The sequence below is a fragment of the Diceros bicornis genome, chromosome 22 (assembly GCF_020826845.1).
Source record: "Diceros bicornis minor isolate mBicDic1 chromosome 22, mDicBic1.mat.cur, whole genome shotgun sequence".
NCBI classification, from domain to species: Eukaryota; Metazoa; Chordata; class Mammalia; order Perissodactyla; family Rhinocerotidae; genus Diceros; species Diceros bicornis.
The window spans coordinates 24,039,062-24,060,250 of record NC_080761.1 but is presented as its reverse complement, the minus strand read 5'-3'; the positions used below and the strand labels follow the sequence as shown (position 1 = coordinate 24,060,250).

Genomic DNA, 21,189 nt, shown 5'->3' with positions numbered 1-21,189 from the left:
ACTTGGGTTAGAGAAGCTTCGTTCAGACATGAGTTACAGCACTGTTGGCCCTGAGTTCAGTGTTAATGAATCAACGATATGTATTAAACAAGGTGTCTTTAAACAGAAACACACGTAGAACAAGGTTATGCCTTGATCGATTGGTGACAACATGACCAAAGGCTCACAGGAACCTCACGCCGTATCTCCCTCAGGAGTAATTCGCTAATCGAGTGTTTCTGGCAACTTTATAGAACCTAACTGTCACGAATAACGACTATAATAATGTATGTCCCTCACAGGATTGTAACGAGGACTAAATGAATCCATTTCTAGAAAGACTGAGAACAACACTCAGCAGACAGTGAGCGTTCTAGAATGTCCTGTAGCGATAAACCACCTGGGCTCTCTCACTTCTCCTTCAGCGCCAGCCTGTTTTAAACACGCCATCCACACTCTGCACCCCCATTTCCTCCTTCTCTGCTCCCCTCTCAGCCCCGTGCCCTCTGCCTTCTCCTTCCTGAGCTTGTCAGGGGCACTGGTGGCTCAAGAGCAACCAGAGTGACCTTTGGAGAGTGTAAATCTTACCACCAACCTCTTAAAGCCCTTTGGAGCTTCCCGGGATGAAGTCCAGCTGAGTGCCTTCACAAGGCCCTGTGGCTGCCCGCCTCTCTCCATCACCTCCCTTGCCCTCTCCACTCTGGCTGGACCACTTTTCTCTCCCTTTACATGCTCCGTTCCCTCCCACACTGGGGCAGGCCCCTCTTCGAGGGGCCCCCCTCTCACTGTCCCCCAGTTATTTCATCCTTCTCTCCAGCTGGCCAGTAGGGCTGGTGGTAATCAACCCAGACCCCATCTCCTCAGAGCCCGGCGCCCGGACCCTCAGCAGTTATGTGTTGCAAGGAATCACCAGGTCACATTGTCTCCTGCAGATGGTGTTGATCAGACGTCAGGCAGCAGCCTGCAGCCAGAGCCTCTCTCCTGGACGCCATCAGACTTCTGCCTCTTGCTGTCTGTCGTTGCTTGTTTCAGTCCAATTCTAGGAGCATCACTGATGCCTCCCCGCCCAGCCTGTGCATCACATAACCCGAAGAGCCTGGAGCAGCACTGCCTGTAGAACTTCCTGTGGTGACAGACTTGTTCTCTGTCTGTGCCACTAGCCACGTGAGGCCACAGGACTCTTGAAACATGCCTGGTGTGACTGAGGAACTGACTTCTTCAATTTTATTTCAATAAATTTCAGTTTAAATAGCTGCTTGTGGCTCGTGGCTGCTATACTGGCTTAGAGACAGACCGGGAGAGCTCAGTGTAATACATTCAAAGAAGGGGAAACAAATTGGGGCCAGCCCTGTGGTGTGGTGGTTAAGTTCAGGATGCTCCACTTCGGCAGCCCTGGTTTGTGGGTTTGGATCCCAGGCACAGACCTACACCACTCATCAGCCATGCTGTGGCAGCATCCCACATACGAAATAGAGGAGGATTGGCACAGATGTTAGCTCAGGGCGAATCTTCCTCAGCAAAAAAAGAAAAGAAGCTGAAAAAAATTCCTAAGAAATACTCCTGAAAAACTTGAACACTGTTGCTCTCGAATGTAGAAGTGGTGATATTTAAACCATGCATTAATGGACTGTAATATGCTGAAAAGGGTAATGTTCTTAACTTTGACTTTTTAGAGTTCGAGCCTCCACTGCCTCAACCAGCTTCTGAATGTCAAAAAGCAGACTGTCTGTCTGATGAATTTGAGGACAACGGGAACTTTAGGCAACCTGGGGTAAGATAAAACACCTTCTACCTCAGAGATCTCTTCCTCCACCTGCCTCCCTTCCTCTCCCTCTCTCTCTCAATATCCAACATATGCACACACTCGTACTTCTATTATCTTTTTTTATTTTTCCTTTTAAGTTTTTTTACCAAAAAAAAAAAAAATCCATCCCATACAAAACCTGTTTGCTCCCTTAGCAGCAGCATTCATAAGCATCTTTGCACATCACTAACTCTCCACCACATTGTTCTTAATGAAATAGTATTAAATTTTATGGATGTACCATAATTCAATTAACCCATCCCCTATTGTTGGACATTTAGGTTGTTTCCAGAGTTTCATTATTATTCTCTTTCATGTCTTAGTAGTTAGGGTAAGCCAAGTTTCTGTAACAAATAGACCCAAAACTGTGATGGCTCAAACCAGGGGTGGTTTTTGTCCCCCTCTCTGGACAGTCTAGGGTGGTCCTGCCTCTGTGACAGGGAGTCAGGCTCCCTCCACCTTCCTGTCACCTGTCAGTACCTTACTGCCCTCTGCATGGTCGAGGCTGGTCACCCTGTCCAGGTTCCATGCCGTAGAGAGGGACAAGAGCACAGAAGGCCTGGAAGTGGCGCTTGTCCCTCACTCAGGTTTTCGTGGGAAGGACTTGGTCACAAGGCCCAGCTAACTGCAGGGAGGCTGGGAAATGTAGCCTAGGGGGTGCCCTGGAAGAAGGAGGCGGGGGGTTCTGGTGGAAAGCTGCCAGGCACTGCCACAGTCTCCCCCTGTGCCGCACACACACACCTTGACGCCCAGCCCCAAGGCCACAACCACAGGCCCACATGGTCACTCATGCACCTCAACGGCCAAGGTTTCCAGGTGACACGCAGTCCTCCCTCTCAGGTCTAGGAGTGGCTTCTCTGACCTGCACACACACACACACACACACACACACACACACACACACACACACGTCTAGGAGTGGCTTCTCTGACCTGCACACACACACACACACACACACACACACACACACACAGTGATGGACAGGGGCAAGATAACTACCACAACAACTCCCCTTCAGAAAAGAGATGCAATGGAGGCCTCCTGGGCAGCACTGAGACAACCTCTGCCCTGGGGGAGGGCGACATTCCTCCATGACACCCTGGTCAGGCTCCTCCTTGTCCGTTCCTCCCCTTGGCCGCAGGGCGGCAGGCGGTAGGAAGTGTGCCCTCCTAGGGGGTGGGCAGCCTTCCCAGCCCCCTTCCTGCTGATAACAGTTTGGGTTCCAAAGGCTATCTTAAGGCTCCAGTAGGCTCTTGTAGGCCAGACTCATTTTTCTTGATAACAGGATTTCCTCAAAAACCTAGTAGGCTTCTGATCTCTCTACTCCCCGTCAGCCCCCCTGCCAGGAACCACCTCCACGTTTCTTCCCCAGATGGGAGCCTCAGGCTGCCTTATCTTTTGCATCCTAGTCCTGGTGCCCAGCTGTCTCAACCTAAGGTTACGTTGCTTGAAGTCGTGTGAAACAATAATTTTGGAGACCAGCAACACCCTCAAGGTGATTTTCACAACAGGATCAGATCCTCTTTTTTGGCTTAATGAGAGGCCTTCGTTGTCCAAAGCCTTAGATTCTCCCCTTGGCTTTTCCATGTCTGTACAGCCCTTAATCCCCAAATGCTCCATTTCATTCCATCGAACTGCAGGCGTGCCAGTTCTCTCCTGGCTCGCCGTTCTCGTGTCGCATCTGCTGACAGCAGCGAGGAGCCGCCCAGATGCAGGAACATTCTAACTGTCCCCAAAACTAAAGGCTCAGTCAGCATACTGTCAGCCTTCCAGGGTGTCACAGGCAGCAGGTTGACAGAGGGCCTGGCGAGCACACAGCCTGCGGTGTCTGTGCCGTGGGCCCCTCCACGCAGCCTCTGAGCCAGTGCTGTGTCTGCATATGTTAGCTGTTTGCTTTGGTGGCACCATGTCCAGCTCCTCCCCACACTGCCACTGTCCCCTCGCCCCTGCAGGCAGTCCTCTGAGGTTGGATGGGGCCCTTGCAGGATGCCCCAAGTCCAGCTCCCTTCTTTCGGGTCTACTTCTGGCCTCTGGGGACACACCTTTGTCCTGCACGCATAGAAGGACAGCCCACTTCTGCCCTGGCTCAGCTGGCTGCTGTCAGGGAGCACCTGCCAAACTCTTAACTTTGGACTTTTTACCTGGGTCAGGTGTGTCTTTATGTTCCCCACACTCCTCAACATACATGTCAACCTCCTCTCCAGGTTCTCTCCAGCATCCCCTCCCTCAGCTGTGACTGAGGAGAGAGGGAGGAAAACGTCCAGCACACCCTACCAGGCCCACCACTCTCTTTAAAGACCAGCCCCTCACCTTCCCCACATTGTACCTGGAGGAGGGTGATGGGCTGGAGGGGGTAGTCACATGGCAAATCTTCCATTAATTGTCTAGCAGCCACTGGTGTTTTGCTTCAGGCCTCTTAGAAGCTCTCAGATGATGGAGTTGTCTGGTATATATCTTGTAACCTACAGATACATCCTCACAGGGCATAAAAGCTCATACAAGGATGTTTATCATAGCAATATTTTTATTATAATTCATATACCATAAAATTCACCATTTAAAAATATGCCATTCAGTGGTTTTTATATTCACAAGATTGTGCAACTTTCACCAGTATCTAATTCCAGAACATTTTCATCACTCCAGAAAGAAACCCCATGGCCATTAGCAATCTCTCCCCAGTCCTCCCTTCCCTGCACCCAGTGGCAACCACTAATCTACTTTCAGTCTCTATAGATTTTAGCAATTTTTAAAAATTGAAAAAATAGTATGCATACAGGAATGTCTCCAAGTCGTAAATACACAGCTTTTTGATAAATTTTCAAAAACTGAACCACGTAACTCAAGAAATAGAATGTTACAGCCCCCAAAAGCAAACCTCCTGCTCACTGCTGGTTATTAACCCCTCCCTGCCCCAGAGTAACTGCCAGTCTGAGTTCCAGTAGCATGGATTAGTTTTGCCTGTTTTTTTGGTTTATATAAACTGTATCATTAAATATAAATATGTGTGTGTGTGGCTTCTTTCAATCACCATGATGTTTGTGAGGTTCGTCCATATTGTTATATTTATAGGTAGTTCTGTTTTGCTGTATAGTAATCCACTGTATGAATATACCACAATTTATTTAGCTATTGTATTACCTGTGGGCACTTGGGCAGTTTCTAGTTGGGGGCTATGGGGTACTCTGCTATGAACATTCTAGTATGGTGCATGTCTTTTGGAGGACCTGGGTATGCATTTCTGTTAGGTATATACCCAGAGTGCAACAGATGGCATATGAATGTTTTCAACTCTAGTAGATACTGCCACCCAGTTTTCCTAGGTGATTATCCCATTTCCTGCCCATCAGCAGAATCTGAAAGCTCTGGTTGCTTCACTTCTGGCAAACTCTTGATATTATCTGTCTCTTTCATTTTAACCATTCTGGTAGTGTCTTACTGTGATTTTTTAATTTATATTTTCCTGAAGATTAACAAAGCTGTGCACCTTTTCATATGTTCATTGGCCACTTGGATATCTTTTTTTTTCTTTAATGAAATCTGTTCAAGTATTTTACCCGTTTTTCTATTTGGTTTTCTTTTTCTTATTGGTTTGTAGGACTTCTTTAAATATTCTGGAAATGTCCTTTTTCAGATATATGTAATGCAAATATTTTCTCCCACTTTGTAGTTTGCCCAACATAAATTTTAATCACAAAGTGTGGGAGATCAAAATTGGCCACCCTGCAATATGTCTCTTTACCTCGATTATTTTCTCTGACGGACATTTGACCTCCCCCGCTAACTGCCTAAAGGAATTGAACTCTGGGTACGGACAGACTGGCAGGGTCCTCGCTAAGCCCATTCTTATCAAATTTCTGTTTACCAAACATTTACATTTGTAAAGGTATCTCCTGTGTACTGGGAAGAGTGGGGGATGATCTTATCTCTGGAAACTCTTATCAGGACGGAAGGAGAGGACTTAAATCTACATACCCCTGATTGCTGTGCTTTCCATTAATTCCCCATAGCTGTCTCCTCCCCCACCCCCAACATCCTCCTTTGTCTACTTGAATATGCTATTTAAGGTAAAAACCTTCGCCATTTGTTGAGAAACTCAGTTTCCCTGGTTTCTCCTGTGTATACATGTTATTAAACTTGGTATTATTTTCTCCTGCTAACCTGTCTTTTAATTATTTGGCCAGCCATAAGAACCTTGAGGGAAAGGGCAGAGGGGGATTCTCCCTCTTCCCCAACAAAAGCAATGGAAACAACCTCAATGTCCACCTGGAGGAGACAGGTTTAATAAATAACATAAAATACTGTGAAAATTCATATGTGCTAATATAGAACAATTTCCAAGACACATTAAATGAAAACTAAGGTGCTTCATTTGTATATTAAAAAGAATATAACAGGGCCTGCCTCGTGGCTTAGCAGTTAAGTGCACGCGCTTCGCTGCTGGCCACCCGGGTTCCGATCCCGGGCGCGCACCAACGCACCGCTTCTCCGGCCACGCTGAGGCCAGTCCCACATACAGCAACTAGAAGGATGTGCAGCTATGACATACAACTATCTACTGGGGCTTTGGGGTAAAAAAATAAATAAATAAAATTATAAAAAAAAAAAGAATATAACGTTCTGGAAGGATACAGAAGAGACTGTTGATCATAGTTGACTCTCGGGATGGGGGCGGCCTGTTGGGAAAGAAAGCCTAACTTCTCTATAAACCCTTTCATGCTGTTTGAATTTTGCTCTGTACATGTTTGCCATTTTCCATTAATTTTTAAGATTTAAATGCATATGTTGATTTGATGTTAATAAAATGGAGCGGTTTGGTAATGGTGTTTTTGGGTTGTGTTTCCCCTGCAGCTGTCTAGACGAGACCACCTATGAAAGACTGGCCGAGGAGACACTGGACTCCTTAGCAGAGTTTTTTGAAGACCTCGCAGACAAACCTTACACATTTGAAGACTATGATGTCTCCTTTGGGGTACTTCTTCGCTTATTTTCATTTTTCTGTTTCCCCGCTAAGGATTTGGGCTCACTAAAGTAAAGAATTCCCCTCCCGTAGAGCTAAGCATCCAGCAGCGTGCGGCATGGATGCTAAAGAACAGACCTAAAGAACAGAGTTCTCGGTCCAGCCCGGCTCCACCAGGCTTGTGACCGTGGGCAAGTCACTCAGCCTCTGTGAGCCTCGTTTTTCCTTAAAAATACAGACTCGCAAGCTTCACTCAATACCCATGACAGTAAATCTGGGAGGGACCCGGGCATGGGTTTGCCTAGCAGGACACCTCTCATCACGCAGGCCTGGGGACACTGATGTAGACCGCTGGTTCCTAAGCAGGGTAAGAGATCGCCCAGGAGGTGTTCAGACCACAAAGACATGGCCCCAGTCCTGGGAGATTCCAATGCGGAAGGTCAGGGTGGCTTCCCAGGAAGCATATCTTTGAAAAGCTCACCCGGGATTCTAATGTGCACCCTAGGCCCCACCCCGAGAGATTTTGATTTAATTGGTTTGGGGTGTGGCTCAGGCAGGGCACTGGGGTTTTTAAAGTTTTTAAAATCACTCCCCAGGTGATTCTAATATGCAGCTGGGGTGACAACCTCTGGGCTGGATGCGGCTTGAGCCCCTGGAAGCCAAGGGAGTGCAGCTCTTTGTCGACTGGCCACCAGGTGGCGGACGTGAGCAAGGGTCCGCCTGTGGATTAGAATTGTGTATTGCCTAGGCCTTAGGGAGCAGCTCGTTTTGGCCAGTGGGAGAAAATCCCCTGCAGAGGTTAATCCTCTCGACAGCAATTAATTAATACCAGGAAAAGTCATGAAATGTGCATTTTGGATTAAATCATGGCATTATTGAGGACAACCAGCTGTCAGGCCAACGTGATAGAAGTGGTGTTGGATATTGTGGGAGCACTAGATCTAGAAGGGACTCCACCAGATGGAGCAGGGGCAGCGTCTTGGAGCAGGTGTCAAGCCCCATTGTCAGGACAGTGAGGGACTTGGTGGTAAAAAGAGAGGCAACAGGGCGAGAAGGGTTGAGTGCCTTCCGGGTGGACTCAGTGATTGCTGTCAGCGGCAGGAAATGCAGCGGGGTCCAGGCAGGGCTGTAGAAGCGCTAAGCAGATGGCCTCACGAGGAGAGCTGCTTGGGGACTGTTACAGACTGGCCTCGCCAGCTTGACCATCAGGGGGACAACTACAGCTAAGGAAGTCACAGGTCTCTCCCCCAGCCTCTCTACCAATGGCTGCAACTGCTGTAGGGAAACCACTTCTCAAGCTAAGCTCTGCCACACATGCAAACATTTATTACCATGCCACAAAAACAGTCCCACCACTTGTTCTTATAGGGTTAGTGAAGCCCCAGCTTGACTCTACGACTTTGCATGAATGTTTCATGAGAAGCAAATGTGCCAGTATTCTAGCAGCTGGATTCAGTCCACCTCATTGAGTCAGGCAACAAAAGCTGTTCAGTGGTGGGTCACAGACCTTACCCAAATCTGACCCCTCGAGTGTCTCTCTGAAGAGGGATCCAGCTGCTGCGCTTTCCAGACTCTGTGACCCCTTCCTGCAAGGGAAGAGGCACCTGTGTTTTTCTAGCTAATTTTCTAGCTAAACCTTGAGGATCATTCTAGTCACCAGGGAAAAATTATTTCTAACAAATCATTTGCTGATTAGGAAATTCTCTAGTGTAGATGTAGAAACTAAAGGCATATAGTAGCTGACTCTGTAGTTTGGACTTCTGATTAAGTGCTATGAAATGCTAACTATCCAGTATCTGGGGTGTGAATTCCTGATTAGAGTCCTTCAGGTGCTAAGTAACATATATTTCACACGTAAGGTAAATCAACTGGAAGCACATTAAGACAATAGAACACCTGTAACACTATTACTTGAGCTTTGTTAGAGTGCAATCTTTCCCTGCCCTCAGGGTCCAATTGGATGTTGCCTCCTCTGTGAAGCCCTCCTAGATGCTTTAGGCAGACATCACCCTTCCTTCCTTGCCCAGCACTCTGAGGATAACTCTGGAGCACTGGTCACCCAGTGTTGTAACTGTCTGTTTACACGTCACTCCCATGGCTGGACTGAGCTCCTTGGCAGCCGGGACACTGTCCACTTTTGGTATCTCAGTGCCTGGAATATTGTCAAGTACATAGTAGGGACTTAATAAATGTTGATTCACTACGTAAATGAAATAGGCCCACATACTTTTCCAAAACGCGCTTTCACTGATGCCACCTAGCATCACAGACGTTTACCAGCTTGCCACTGGCCAAGTAGACAAATGAAAGTAGTGCTCCAGATGCACCCCAGACCTCATTTGTTCTGTTTTCTCCCTGTGGAGTGGGAAATGTGAGCAGCTTCTTGGCTGTCGTGTCATCCGGTCAAGTGGGGTGGGTCATGTGGGATGTCAGTGTCTGGGTCCAGGCCTCGCTCACCCTTACTGGCACTGGGCATTACAGAGGACTGCCCGCCAGAGCAGAAAGCACCTCCCATCACTAGGCAACCAGGGAGTCTGGTGCACTTGGCCCAGCAAAATCTGACCAGAGACTGAGAAGCACCTCCTGTTTGAACAGTTACCTCCAAGCCACCTTCCTTTTCTCCCAGGGGGAGCCCTGGCCTCTTAGATGTTTTAATGAAAATTTCGTTGTTGCTGTTTTCGTTATTCACTAAGTTGTCGGCATATGACTGCCGTAGAGCAGAGGTTTCCTAACCTTTTGTGGGTTAGGACCCCCAGTAAGAATCTGACTGCTCTGGACCCTCTCCTGAGAAAACCTTCCCACGCACCTGTGAGTACGGTTTCAGCGTCAAGGCGGGGGCTATTTACAGACCCCTGAGAGCCACCTCCAGGTCCCAGGTGATGGACACTTGCTCAGAGGCTGCATTTTCTTGGATATGGAGACAAAGGATCTGGGTTAGCATCCTGGATTTGTGTATTCTTTCCAAGAGTCCTTAGGTGAATTATCGAACTTCTGTGAGCGGCAGGGTCTTCAGCTGTGAAGTGGGTGACATTCCTCTACTTCTCCAGGTTTATATTAGGATTAAATTTTTTTTTAAAATGTGCTTCACATTCATTATTCTTATTCCTTAAGGAGAAGTCAGTGTCTATTTTTTTTATTGATGTCATAATAGTTTATAACATTGTAAAATTTTAGTTGTACATTATTGTTTGTCAGTCACCATATAAATGCATCCCTGTACCCCTTGTGCCCACTGCCAACCCCATTCCCCCTAGTAACCACCAAACTGTTCTGTCTGTGTGTTAGTTTATCTTCCACATATGAGTGAAATCATGTGGTGTTTGTCTTTCTCTGTGTGGCTTATTTTGCTTAACATAATACCCTCCAGGTACATCTGTGTTGTTGCAAATGGGACGATTTTATCTTTTTTTATGGCTGAGTAGTATTAAACATTATATATATACCACATCTATATCCAATATACAAAAGCCTAGCTAAGGGTTTATCTAATCTTCAGTCGAGGGACACTAGGGTTACTTCCGCTTCTGGGCTATAGTGAATAATGCTGCAGTGAACATAGGGGTGCATAAGCCTCTTTGGATTGTTGATTTCATGTTCTTTGGATACATACCCAGTAGTGGTATAACTGGGTCATAAGGTATTCCTATTTTTAATTTTTTGAGGAATCTCCATACTGTTTTCCAAAGAGGCTTCAGTTTGCATTCCCACCAGCAGTGAATGAGGGTTCGCTTTTCTCCACATCCTCTCCAACATTTGTTATTTTTTGTCTTGGTGATTATAACCACTCTAACGGGTGTAGGGTGATATCTCAGTGTAGTTTTGATTTGCATTTCCCTGATGATTAGTGATGTTGAACATCTTTTCATGTGCCTATTGGCCATCTGTATATCTTCCATGGAAAAATGTCTGTTCGTATACTCTGCCCATTTTTTGATCAGGTTGTTTATTTTTTTGTTGTTCAGTTGTGTAAGTACTTTATATATTATGGAGATTAACTCTTCGTCGGATATGTGATTTGCAAATACTTTCTCCCAGCTGGTGGGTTGTCTTTTCATTTTGATCCTGGTTTCATTTGCCTTGCAGAAGCTCTTTAGTCTGATGAAATCTCACTTGTTTATTTTTTCTTATGTTTCCCTTGTCCACGTAGACATGGAATTCGAAAAGATCCCTCTATGACTGATGTCCAAGAGTGTATCGCCTATATTTTCTTCTATGAGTTTTATAGTTTCAGGTCTCGTCTTCAAGTCTTTGATCCATTTTGAGTTAATTTTTGTGAATGGCGATAGCAGATGGTCCACTTTCATTCTTTTGCATGTGGCTGTCCAGTTTTCCTAGCACCGTTTATTGAAGAGACTTTCCTTTCTCCATTGTATGTTCTTAGCTCCTTTGTCAAAAATTAGCTGTCCGTAGATGTGTGGTTTTATTTTCTGGGCTTTCAATTCTGTTCCATTGATCTGTGTGTCTGTTTCTGTACCAGCACCATGCTGTTTTAATTATTATAGCTTTGTAGTATGTTTTGAAGTCAGAGATTGTGATGCCTCCAGCTTTGTTCTTTATTCTCAGGATTGCTTTAGCTATTCAGGGTCTTTTGTTGCCACATATGAATTTTAGCATTCTTTGTTCTATTTCAGTGGAGAATGTCATTGGGATTCTGATTGGGATTGCATTGAATCTGTAGATTGCTTTAGGTAGTATGGACGTTTTAACTATATTTATTCTTCCAATCCATGTGCATGGGATGTCTTTCCATTTCTTTATGTCATCTTCGATTTTTTTCAGTAATGTCTTTATAGTTTTCATTGTATAGGTCTTTCACCTCCTTGATTAAATTTATTCCTAGATATTTTATTCTTTTTGTTGTGATTATAAATGGAATTGTCTTCTTGAGTTCTCTTTCTGTTGGTTCATTATTAGAGTATAGAAATGCAACTGATTTCTGTAAGTTGATTTTGTACCCTGCAACTTTGCTGTAGTTGCTGATTATTTCTAATAGTTTTCTGATGGATTCTTTAGGGTTTTCTGTATATAAAATCATGTCGTCTGCAAACAGCGAGAGTTTCACTTCTTCGTTGCCTATTTGGATTCCTTTTATTCCTTTGTCTTGCCTAATTGCTCTGGCCAGAACCTCCAGTACTATGTTGAATAAGAGTGGTGAGAGTGGGCACCCTTGTCTTGTTCCTGTTCTCAGAGGGATAGCTTTCAGTTTTTCCCCGTTGAGTATGATGTTGGCTGTGGGTTTGTCATATATGGCTTTTATCATGTTGAGATACTTTCCTTCTATACCCATTTTGTTGAGAGTTTTTAATCATAAATGGATGTTGAATCTTATCAAATGCTTTCTCTGCATCTATTGAGATGATCATGTGGTTTTTATTCCTCGTTCTGTTAATGTGGTATATCACATTGATTTGTGGATGTTGAACCATTCCTGTGTCCCTGGTATGAATCCCACTTAATCATGGTGTATGATCTTTTTAATGTATTGCTGTATTCGGTTTGCCAATATTTTGTTGAGGATTTTTGCATCTATGTTCATCAGTGATATTGGCCTGTAATTTTCCTTCTTTGTATTGTCCTTGTCTGGCTTTGGTATCAGGGTGATGTTGGCCTCATAGAATGTGTTAGGAAGTGTTCCATCTTCCTCTATTTTTTGGAATAGTTTGAGAAGGATAGATATTAAGTCTTCTTTGTAAAATTCTCAGAGAAGCCATCTGGTCCTGGACTTTTATTTTTGGGGAGGTTTTTAATTACTGTTTTAATCTCTTTACTTGTGATTGGCCTATTCAGGTTCTCTATTTCTTCTTGATTCAGTTTTGGGAGGTTGTATGAGTCTAAGAATTTATCCATTTCTCCTAGATGTCCAATTTGTTGGCATATAGTTTTTCATAGTATTCTCTTATAATCCCTTGTATTTCTGTGGTATCTGTGTAATTCCTCTCTTTCATTTCTAATTTTATTTATTTGAGCCTTCTCTCTTTTTTTCTTAGTGAGTCTGGCTAATGGTTTGTCAATTTTGTTTATCATCTCAAAGAACCAACTCTTTGTTTCACTGATCTACTTTTTTAACTTTCTACTGTTTTTTTTGGTTTCAATTTCATTTATTTCTGCTCTAATTTTTATTATTTTCCTCCTTCTGCTGACTTTGGGCTTCGTTTGTTATTCTTTTTCTAATTCTGTCAGTGTCTATTTTTGGAGCATAGGAAGCCACATGTACCTGAAGTCCCGGACTCCCCATGCCCTTCCGTATGTGTCTACTTCTACAGATGAGCTGGTGACAACAGACACTGCTCTTTCGGCTTGCATATGTGCAGGGCTGATACTGACGGGTGGGAGTAAGGAGCCTCACCACCTGTGGCAGGTCCATTCTGACTGGTTAGTGCCCCTTCTCAGCAACTACTAAATACTTGGACTCTCTCTCTCTCCACTTCCCCTACCCTCTCCTGCACTTGAGTCTGCCTACACTCCCAGAACAGTCTCAGCTTGCCCCTTGAGGAACAATGCTGATGAACCAAAAGCCTCTTCATCTGGTCCACCTGCGTTAGGAGCTCCTGGTGAACCAGGAAGGCAGCTCGATTCCTTTCTCCTCTTGCCATTTGCCTTTGGAAACAGCTTCTGGCTCCAGGGGAAAAAATCTCGTTACGCACCATGAACAGGAGGGGGTGTGGTTGAGCACTGAGACTTCTGCCTGGCGTAACCTGGCCCTTAACTTTGACACCTGTTAGCACAGTGCCTGCTCGTCATCCAGTCCGTTCCTTTATCCACGAATGTATTTTTGTATCCGCCCAGTGTTTTGCACGAAGAATGGATGTGCTACACACTGAAGATGCTAGGATGAGAAGACGAATCTGCCCTCAAGGTGCTTAAAGTAGTGGAGGGAAGGGGCCGGGGACCAGCACACAAACCAGCAGCTCAGACGCAGTGAGGAAGGCACAGAGAGGCTGTGGGGCACGCACAGGCCCTGGTCCCAGCCGAGGGGCATCAGGGTAACCTTCCCAGAGGCACCGCAGCCAGGACCGGCTGTTAGAGAAGTTGCTGGTCTTGTGCGGGGAGCAGGTGGACTGCAGGGAAGGTGCCAGGTGGAGGAAACAGCTTGAGACCTGCGCATCTAGAAGGATTCTCACGGTTGTTTTACTAATATGCTCTTTGTGGGTGAATGGCCTGTTCCCTGGAGTCAGTCAGAAGACTTTTTGTGTTGGAAAGAGGTGATTTTGGCTTTCAGGGATTGTATCGCTGTCCCCTGCTTTAGAGTCCTGGTCTAAAGTGTGATGGTGATCAGGAGCCGGTGCGGTTCCTGTGAGCACCCGTCACCCCTCCATCCTTACACTGAAGGAGGCGGGACGGATGTTGTCCTGAGGAAACAGACGTGATTGATGAGACTTAGAACCCGCATCCCCAGACCCCACCCCCTGCGCTTCCTGCTGCACCAGGCACCTCTCAGTGTAGGTGCAATGCACATGGGGCGGGTAAGGGCACAAATAGGTCAGATCATAAACAATTACGTCTTGATCTCCTGAGCCTGATATCTTGTGGGAAAATAAGCCATGAAAGAGTATGTGTGGGGGGAGGAAGGAATGAGGAGTGACTGCTAATGGGTGTGGGGTTTCTTTTTGGGGTGATAGAAACAGTCTGGATAAGATAGTGACGATGTTTGCACACTTTGTGAAATACTAAAAACTACTGAGTTGTACAGTTTTAAGAAATTTTTACATAAATGAAATGTAGTCCTACCAAAATAGTAAAGGTGGGTTTCAGGAGAAATTTTTTTTTTAATTTTTTTATTTATTTATTTTTTCCCCCAAAGCCCCAGTAGATAGTTGTATGTCATAGTTGCACATCCTTCTAGTTGCTGTATGTGGGACGCAGCCTCAGCATGGCCAGAGAAGCGGTGCCTCGGTGCGCGCCTGAGATCCAAACCCCGAGCCGCCAGCAGCGGAGCACGCGCACTTAACCGCTCAGCCACGGGGCCGGCCCAGGAGGAGAAATTTTTTTAAAAAACAAACTTATGTGCACTGTGATCCTAGCCCTTTTAAGAAATGCACTTAAGGGGCCGGCCCTGTGGCCTAGTGGTTAAAGTTCTGCGTGCTCTGCTTCAGCGGCCCAGGTTTGGATCCGGGTGCGAACCTACACTGCTTGTCAGCCATGCTGTGGTGGCGACCCACATACAAAATAAAGGAAGACTGGCACGGATGTTAGCTCAGGGAGAATCTTCCTCAGCAAAAAGAAAAAAAAGAGAAAGAAATGCACTAAAAAGCTGGCGTTAAGAAATGCACTCACATCTCCTGAGAGTGAACACTGAGAGTGAGCAGGTCGTATTGCTGGTTAATGGGATTGAGAATTGCTTTGTGTTATGGAAAGAACAGCGTCTTTTGGACCCAAACAGACTTGGATTTAAGATCAGCCCTGCCAGTTACTAAGTGCTCTTTATTACTCTGTCCATCTCTGGTCCTCATCTGTAAAATTGGGATGATGATTCCCACTTCCAGTGGTTATGGTCATGGTGGAAACAGTGTTATGCAGAGTTCCAAACACAGTGCCTGGCACAGAGTAGGTACTGAATCATAGCAGCTGATGTTTTTATTTATAAAATAATAATTCATTTTATTTATACTATTTATTCATTTTATTTATACTATCTGTATTCCCAACATCTCTATAATTTCTCTAAATTTCTTTTTTTTTTTTTGGAAGGGGAAGATTCACCCTAAGCTAACATCTGTTGCCAATCTTCCTCTTTTTTCTTCCTTTTTCCCCCACAAAGCCCCAGTACGTAGTTGTGTATGGTTGTAAATTCTTCTGATTCTTCTGTGTGAGCTGCCGCCACAGCATGGCTACTGACAGACAGGCAGTGTGGTTCTGCACCCGGGAACCAAACCCGGGGCACTGAAGAGGAGCTCATTGAACTTTAACCACTAGGCCATCAGGGCTGGCTCTCTCTGTTTCTTTTTTAATCAGAAAAAAATGTTGTTAGAAAAATAACTCAATAGTGTCCTCCCTATCCCATGCCTATCAGTTGTATTATTATTGGTACGTTCTCCACCTTTTCAATAGCTCTTTGTGTTTGCGAACCAAACACAGGTGTTCTAAGAGCCCTTCAGGACCCATGACTGGACAGGGGCTCTAGAAGGCACAGAGAAAGGTCGTGTATCTCTGCGGGTTGTGCACGGGATGGGGAAAAGTGGGAAGCCCCCCTGCTCACCAGCTCCAATAAAGGGAACTGAGCTGTGCAGCTGTTTCTTTCATATCCTGCGCATTCTAAAGAGACCTCAGGCCTGGGGAGTAAAGGGCTCCTTTGCTGAGTTTTTCACATTGGAGTGAGCATCTAGTGGGCAAAGATGGACCAACCAGTCTTTTGAAGAATTCAAAGCTCCTGTAGAGGAAAATAAAGCTGGAGAGGAGTGTTTGGGGAGCTTGTGAGATGCGTGGTAAGGGTCTGGAAATAAGAACCCCAGTCTGGAGGGTCTGCCAGCTACCACAGAGCTGAGACTATTGCTCTTCTAAGACACGCAAAGCAAGTGGTTTATTACTTCCTTCTTTCTTGCCTTTTTCCTTTTTTTGGTAATGAACTTGTCCTGTCCAGTAGAGTTGGTGTCTGCATTGTTTCACGTCCTCAAGGCTGTTCTGGCTGGTGGTTGAGGAACCGAGGCAGCAATCAGGATGTGGATCCTCCCGTCTGCCGGCTGTAAAACCTCAGACAGGCCACTCAACACTCCAGCTTCTGTTTCCTCACCTCGAGAGGGAATGATGATAATTCTTGCCTTGCCGACCTCATAGGGAATGAGGGAAACCACTCTCTGTGATTAATCGTAGTCTGATTCTGAGAGTAGTGTTCTTTCTGCATGATGATCTAATTCTAAACACTAAATTAAAGACGTTTCTTTATGGTGTATATTGTGTACTTGTATGTATGGAAAGTGTTGAGATATAACAAATTATGAAGCAATTATGACAAAGTGATAACTTTGCCTTGTTTTATTTTCCTCGTGCTTTTTTCCACCTGATCCACTAGAGTGGTGTTTTAACAATTAAACTGGGCGGAGATCTGGGAACCTACGTGATCAACAAGCAGACCCCAAACAAGCAAATCTGGTTGTCTTCTCCATCCAGGTATGTTCAGAAATCAGAATCTCTCATTATTAAACTTGTATGAAACATGACATTGGGGACCACATTTTTCGTGTGTTAGTATCTCTGTAAGTGAACCTTTCCTGATGTTTGACAGAGAGTCTCATTCTCAGTAGGGAGGTTTACTCTGGGTGTATAACTTCTGTGTGGTGCAATGGCTGCTGTAAGCAGATATTGGGATGGTAACCAGATCTGAAGTGAAAACTTTTCAGAACTGGCCAAGATGGTTTTTCTCTATTAAATCATTGCCCTACCTTTAAAAAAGCCACTTTTGATATTGCAGCTCTGAGTAAGTTGCACTTTGTCTTCAAAACAAGTTAAAGTTTGACCTCCAATTTATTTTGAGCATCTCAGCTAAAGGTTAGTTAAATTCCATTTGCAGAATTGGGCCGTGTGCTCTGTGGAGGTGGGAGAGCGATGAGGCTGCTCCTCCCAGGCATTTAATCCCTCCTGCCTTTTCCACTGATGTGCCTTCCATCTAGTGGAATAAAAGGTCGTGTTGGAGACCGTCTGCGCTCCAGGCCTGAGAACATGCTGGGAGAGAGGGTCCCTCATCTCTCTGGCTGCTGTTGAGTGGTAGTAAGAAAGTAGAAGAGACGCCCACAAAGAGTTCTCAGGCCAGCCTTCCTGGGTGACTCATTAGCCCTTCCAAAGAGGACATATTGAAAAATGTGACTTGGGAGAGGCCCATATATAACCAGTGTAGAATTCTTTGAAAGCCCAATGATATTTGCATTAAAGAAAAACAGTATTCTAACTCTTCCCCTGCCTCATTGTTGACATCATTCTTAGGTAGTTGATGTATAGTTATTTGTTCAAAATAAATAAAGCAGTATGCCCCCTTCACCCTACTCTCATCTAGGAAGTATGTTATAATTCAACGAAAACAACTCCAGAAATCAGTGTCATTTCTAGCCAGCCCCTGACTGTACCGTATGGCTTTTTAGACCCAGTTAATTTACTTGAAGTTGGGGCGTTTTACCCTGTGTGGGCCAATTAGCCTGTTCTCTTTGCCCTCAAACAGTCATCCTAACCCTAACCGTGGCCATTCATAAGGACCATACATTCATATCCTTCAAATCCAGAGGAACCAGTATGAAAAATTGAGTGGATCAACTCAAAACCAGCCATCAGCTTTGGGGATCGGTAGCTTTGTAAATACCGGACAGGGTACCAACTGGGGTGACTCCGCTAAAAGAATTCTTTGTTGTGTCTGGAGACTGAAAGTCCATATTGTATTTGGACACATCTACCAGCAATATGTTCCTCCCCCAGGCACGTTTAGGAGGATATACTCTGGATGATAATAAATTCCTGGAAATTCCAAGTGGTACTTTTTTTTTTAACTTGTAATTCATGATGAAAATCTGGAAGGAAAATCTGCCATACAGCCATTTACTGTCATGGATACTGTGTTCCTCAAAAAAAACAAAATTTTATTTTCCACTCAATTTTTCATATTGGGCCAAAATAATCTTTCCTGGGGCTGCATTTCTGATATTTGGGGGTTTTTTAATGACAACTTTTCAGGTCCTGTGGAAACAGTGGCCTTTCGTGGCCACTTTGCCCACCCCGAGGAGGTTGTAGGATAGAATTAAGGAGAACTCCAGGTGGACACCTGGACCCCAGAGTCTATGCTTGGAGCCACTGGGGCCATATGGAGGGGCCTGGAGTTTTCTCAGGCTCTGCCTGGCATCCCAGCAGCAAAGCAGAGTACAGAGCCAAGGGAACATTCCCTGGATTTGGTCTGGTTTCTTAGGCCTTTACATGTTGGCTATTTGTACATATTAAATAAAGGCCTTAGTCCCTTTGGTTTGTCCTTTTTGTCTCCATTATTGGGAAAGCATTCAAACTTCAGCATTTGGTTGATAATATAGAAATCTTTGATTTTTTGTTGTTGTTGTTGTGGAAGATTGGCCCTGAGCTAACATCTGTGCCCATCTTCCCCTATTTTGTATGTGGGATGCCGCCTCAGTATGGCTTGATGAGCAGTGTAGGTCTGGCCTGGGATCCAAACCCAAGAATCCCTGGCCACCGAAGCAGAGCACATGAACTTAACCACTAAGCCACGGGCCGGCCCCTCCTTGATGTTTTTATAGCCCCAAACAATGCTTCCTTTCTTTTTTTTTTTTTTCTGAGGAAGATTCACCCTGAGCTAACATCTATTGCTTATCTTCCTCTTTTTGCTTGAGGAGGATTCGCCTGAGCTAACATCTGTTGCCAGTCTTCCTCTATTTTGTATGTGGGTCGCCCCCACAGCATGGCCACCAATGAGTGGTGTAGGTCCCCGCCCAGGAACTGAACCCAGGCCGCAGAAGCGGAGCTCACCGAACTTAAACACTAGGCCCCAGGGCCAACCCCAAGATGCTTCCTTTCTAAACTTTCCTCCTCCCTGGCAACCTCCTCTTAGTCTTGGACTTTGGAAAAGCTCTTCTGAGCTCAGGTAGACTCAGGTGCTCCCAGGTTACTCTGCTCCTACTTCCATCAGGTATCATCATGTACCATCATTGTCTGCTGGCGTGTCCGCTCCCCTCCTCTAGGCCAAGAGGAGGTGGAATTAGTGAGCACTAGTTGTGTACATCAGCAATAGCAGACGTGGCAAAAGCCCTGCTCCTGCATCCACACAAATACAGCATCCCCAGCGTGAAGTGCATATACTGCTACTGTTCACTGGTTGAGGTTGAGGTGGATGAACTAGCCTGTCAAATTCAATTTCATGGATTTAAAATTGAATTAAGAAAAACATTTTTAAAAGTAATAGTATAGGTGGTTGCCAGGGGCTGGGGAGAGGAGAGAATGGGGAGTAACTGCTTAATGGGTGTGGAGTTTCCTCTTGGGGTGATGACAGTGTTTGGGAACTAGATATGTTGTTAATGTACTAAAATAATAATAATACTGTAAGTAAGGCACAAATCATGTCAGTGGCACACGAATGGCCATAATTTAAAAAACACTGCTCTGACATAGCAGGTGTCATATGTATACGAATTAGGAAAAGCAAAAGATCAGAACGTGACACATGGTGACTCATCAGTAGGGTTCCGATGTTTTCAGGTCTTGAGAATCATTCTGTGAATTGTTCAGAGGATAAATTGTATAATTATTCTTAAGTAGAATAATTTCTACTTAAGAATAAGAAGATAAGAAACCAAACACATGCCTCGTTAAGTATTACTTTCTAGGGCTTCCCTCCAGTCCATTTCTTGCTGGCAGCGTTGGCGGAATCAGTGGTTCTTACAAGGGGCTGTCTCTGTGGACTTATTGTGTATTTGTTTTGTCTCTCAGTGGACCCAAGCGTTACGACTGGACTGGAAAAAACTGGGTGTACTCTCACGACGGTGTATCCCTCCACGAGCTACTGACCACGGAGCTAACTAAGGCCTTAAAAACCAAAGTGGACTTATCTTCCCTGGCCTATTCTGGAAAAGGCACCTGATGCCCAGCCCAATTCTAAAGACATTAAAAGCTATGAAGCCAAGACTCCAGCTTCATTCTGCAGCTGAGTGTCTAGTGTTTTCCATTACTGCTTTTGAGGACAATTGCATTGTGTGTAACAGCTCTGCGGAAAGAATGCATTGCCTTCCACTCTACCCCCAAGTTCAGATTTTTAATTTCCGTGGAGTTTTTTTGGATTTATTGTCTGATTTCCTCCCTCACATGATATCCCTTATCTTTTATAATGTCTATATACCCATGCCTTTATAAATAACCTTACAACAAAGAAAAATAAGAAGGGAAAATTCTAGGAGGAGAAATGAATTGATTTCACTATCCATTCTTTGAAGGACTTACTGCAAAACCTACATGAAGGGCAGTTGGCTGACCTCACCATTCTGTCTCAAATGAGACTCATTAAAGGGCAGCCTATAAATGTTCCCCCACCTCTTGAGAATGTAAACACTTCTAAGCCCTTTAGTATTGAAGTGCGGATGGCCACTCGAGAATTCTCCAGCCGAAGACCATTCTATGCTTCGTGTCTGCCAGGGTGTAGCCTGCGAGGGGTGACTCAGGGACGTGTGATGTCGTTTCTTCCACATATGCATGTATGTGCACATACACACATTTGCATGTATGTGTGTATGTATATATATGTTTTTTGGGTTTTTTTTAATTTAAGGGTCAGTATAGAATCGGCTGCTGCAACACAGATCTGAGAATGCAAAAAATCTCACCAAGATAATAGGGGAATAAAGCTGTCTCCATAAGCTCATGGATGTAATATAATAAAGTATTAGAGCTGAGGAAGTGCTTTGTAAATTGGGAAGGGCCACATAAATGAAAGAGATGTTCATGTTGATGACAAGAACCCTGGTCCTACAATTGG

The 21,189-nt window shown here is 44.9% G+C and overlaps 1 protein-coding gene across 1 annotated transcript in view; it reads left to right on the top strand.

Moving 5' to 3' along the window:
* The window catches only part of FXN (frataxin), a 26,685-nt gene extending 5,496 nt beyond the window's left edge, over window positions 1-21,189 (top strand). The window contains exons 2-5 of the mRNA XM_058565702.1: window positions 1,653-1,750; window positions 6,635-6,755; window positions 16,750-16,847; window positions 20,151-21,189. Coding sequence (XP_058421685.1) covers window positions 1,653-1,750; window positions 6,635-6,755; window positions 16,750-16,847; window positions 20,151-20,301 — 468 coding nt within the window. The 3' untranslated portion in view covers window positions 20,302-21,189. The remainder of the gene's footprint in view (window positions 1-1,652; window positions 1,751-6,634; window positions 6,756-16,749; window positions 16,848-20,150) is intronic.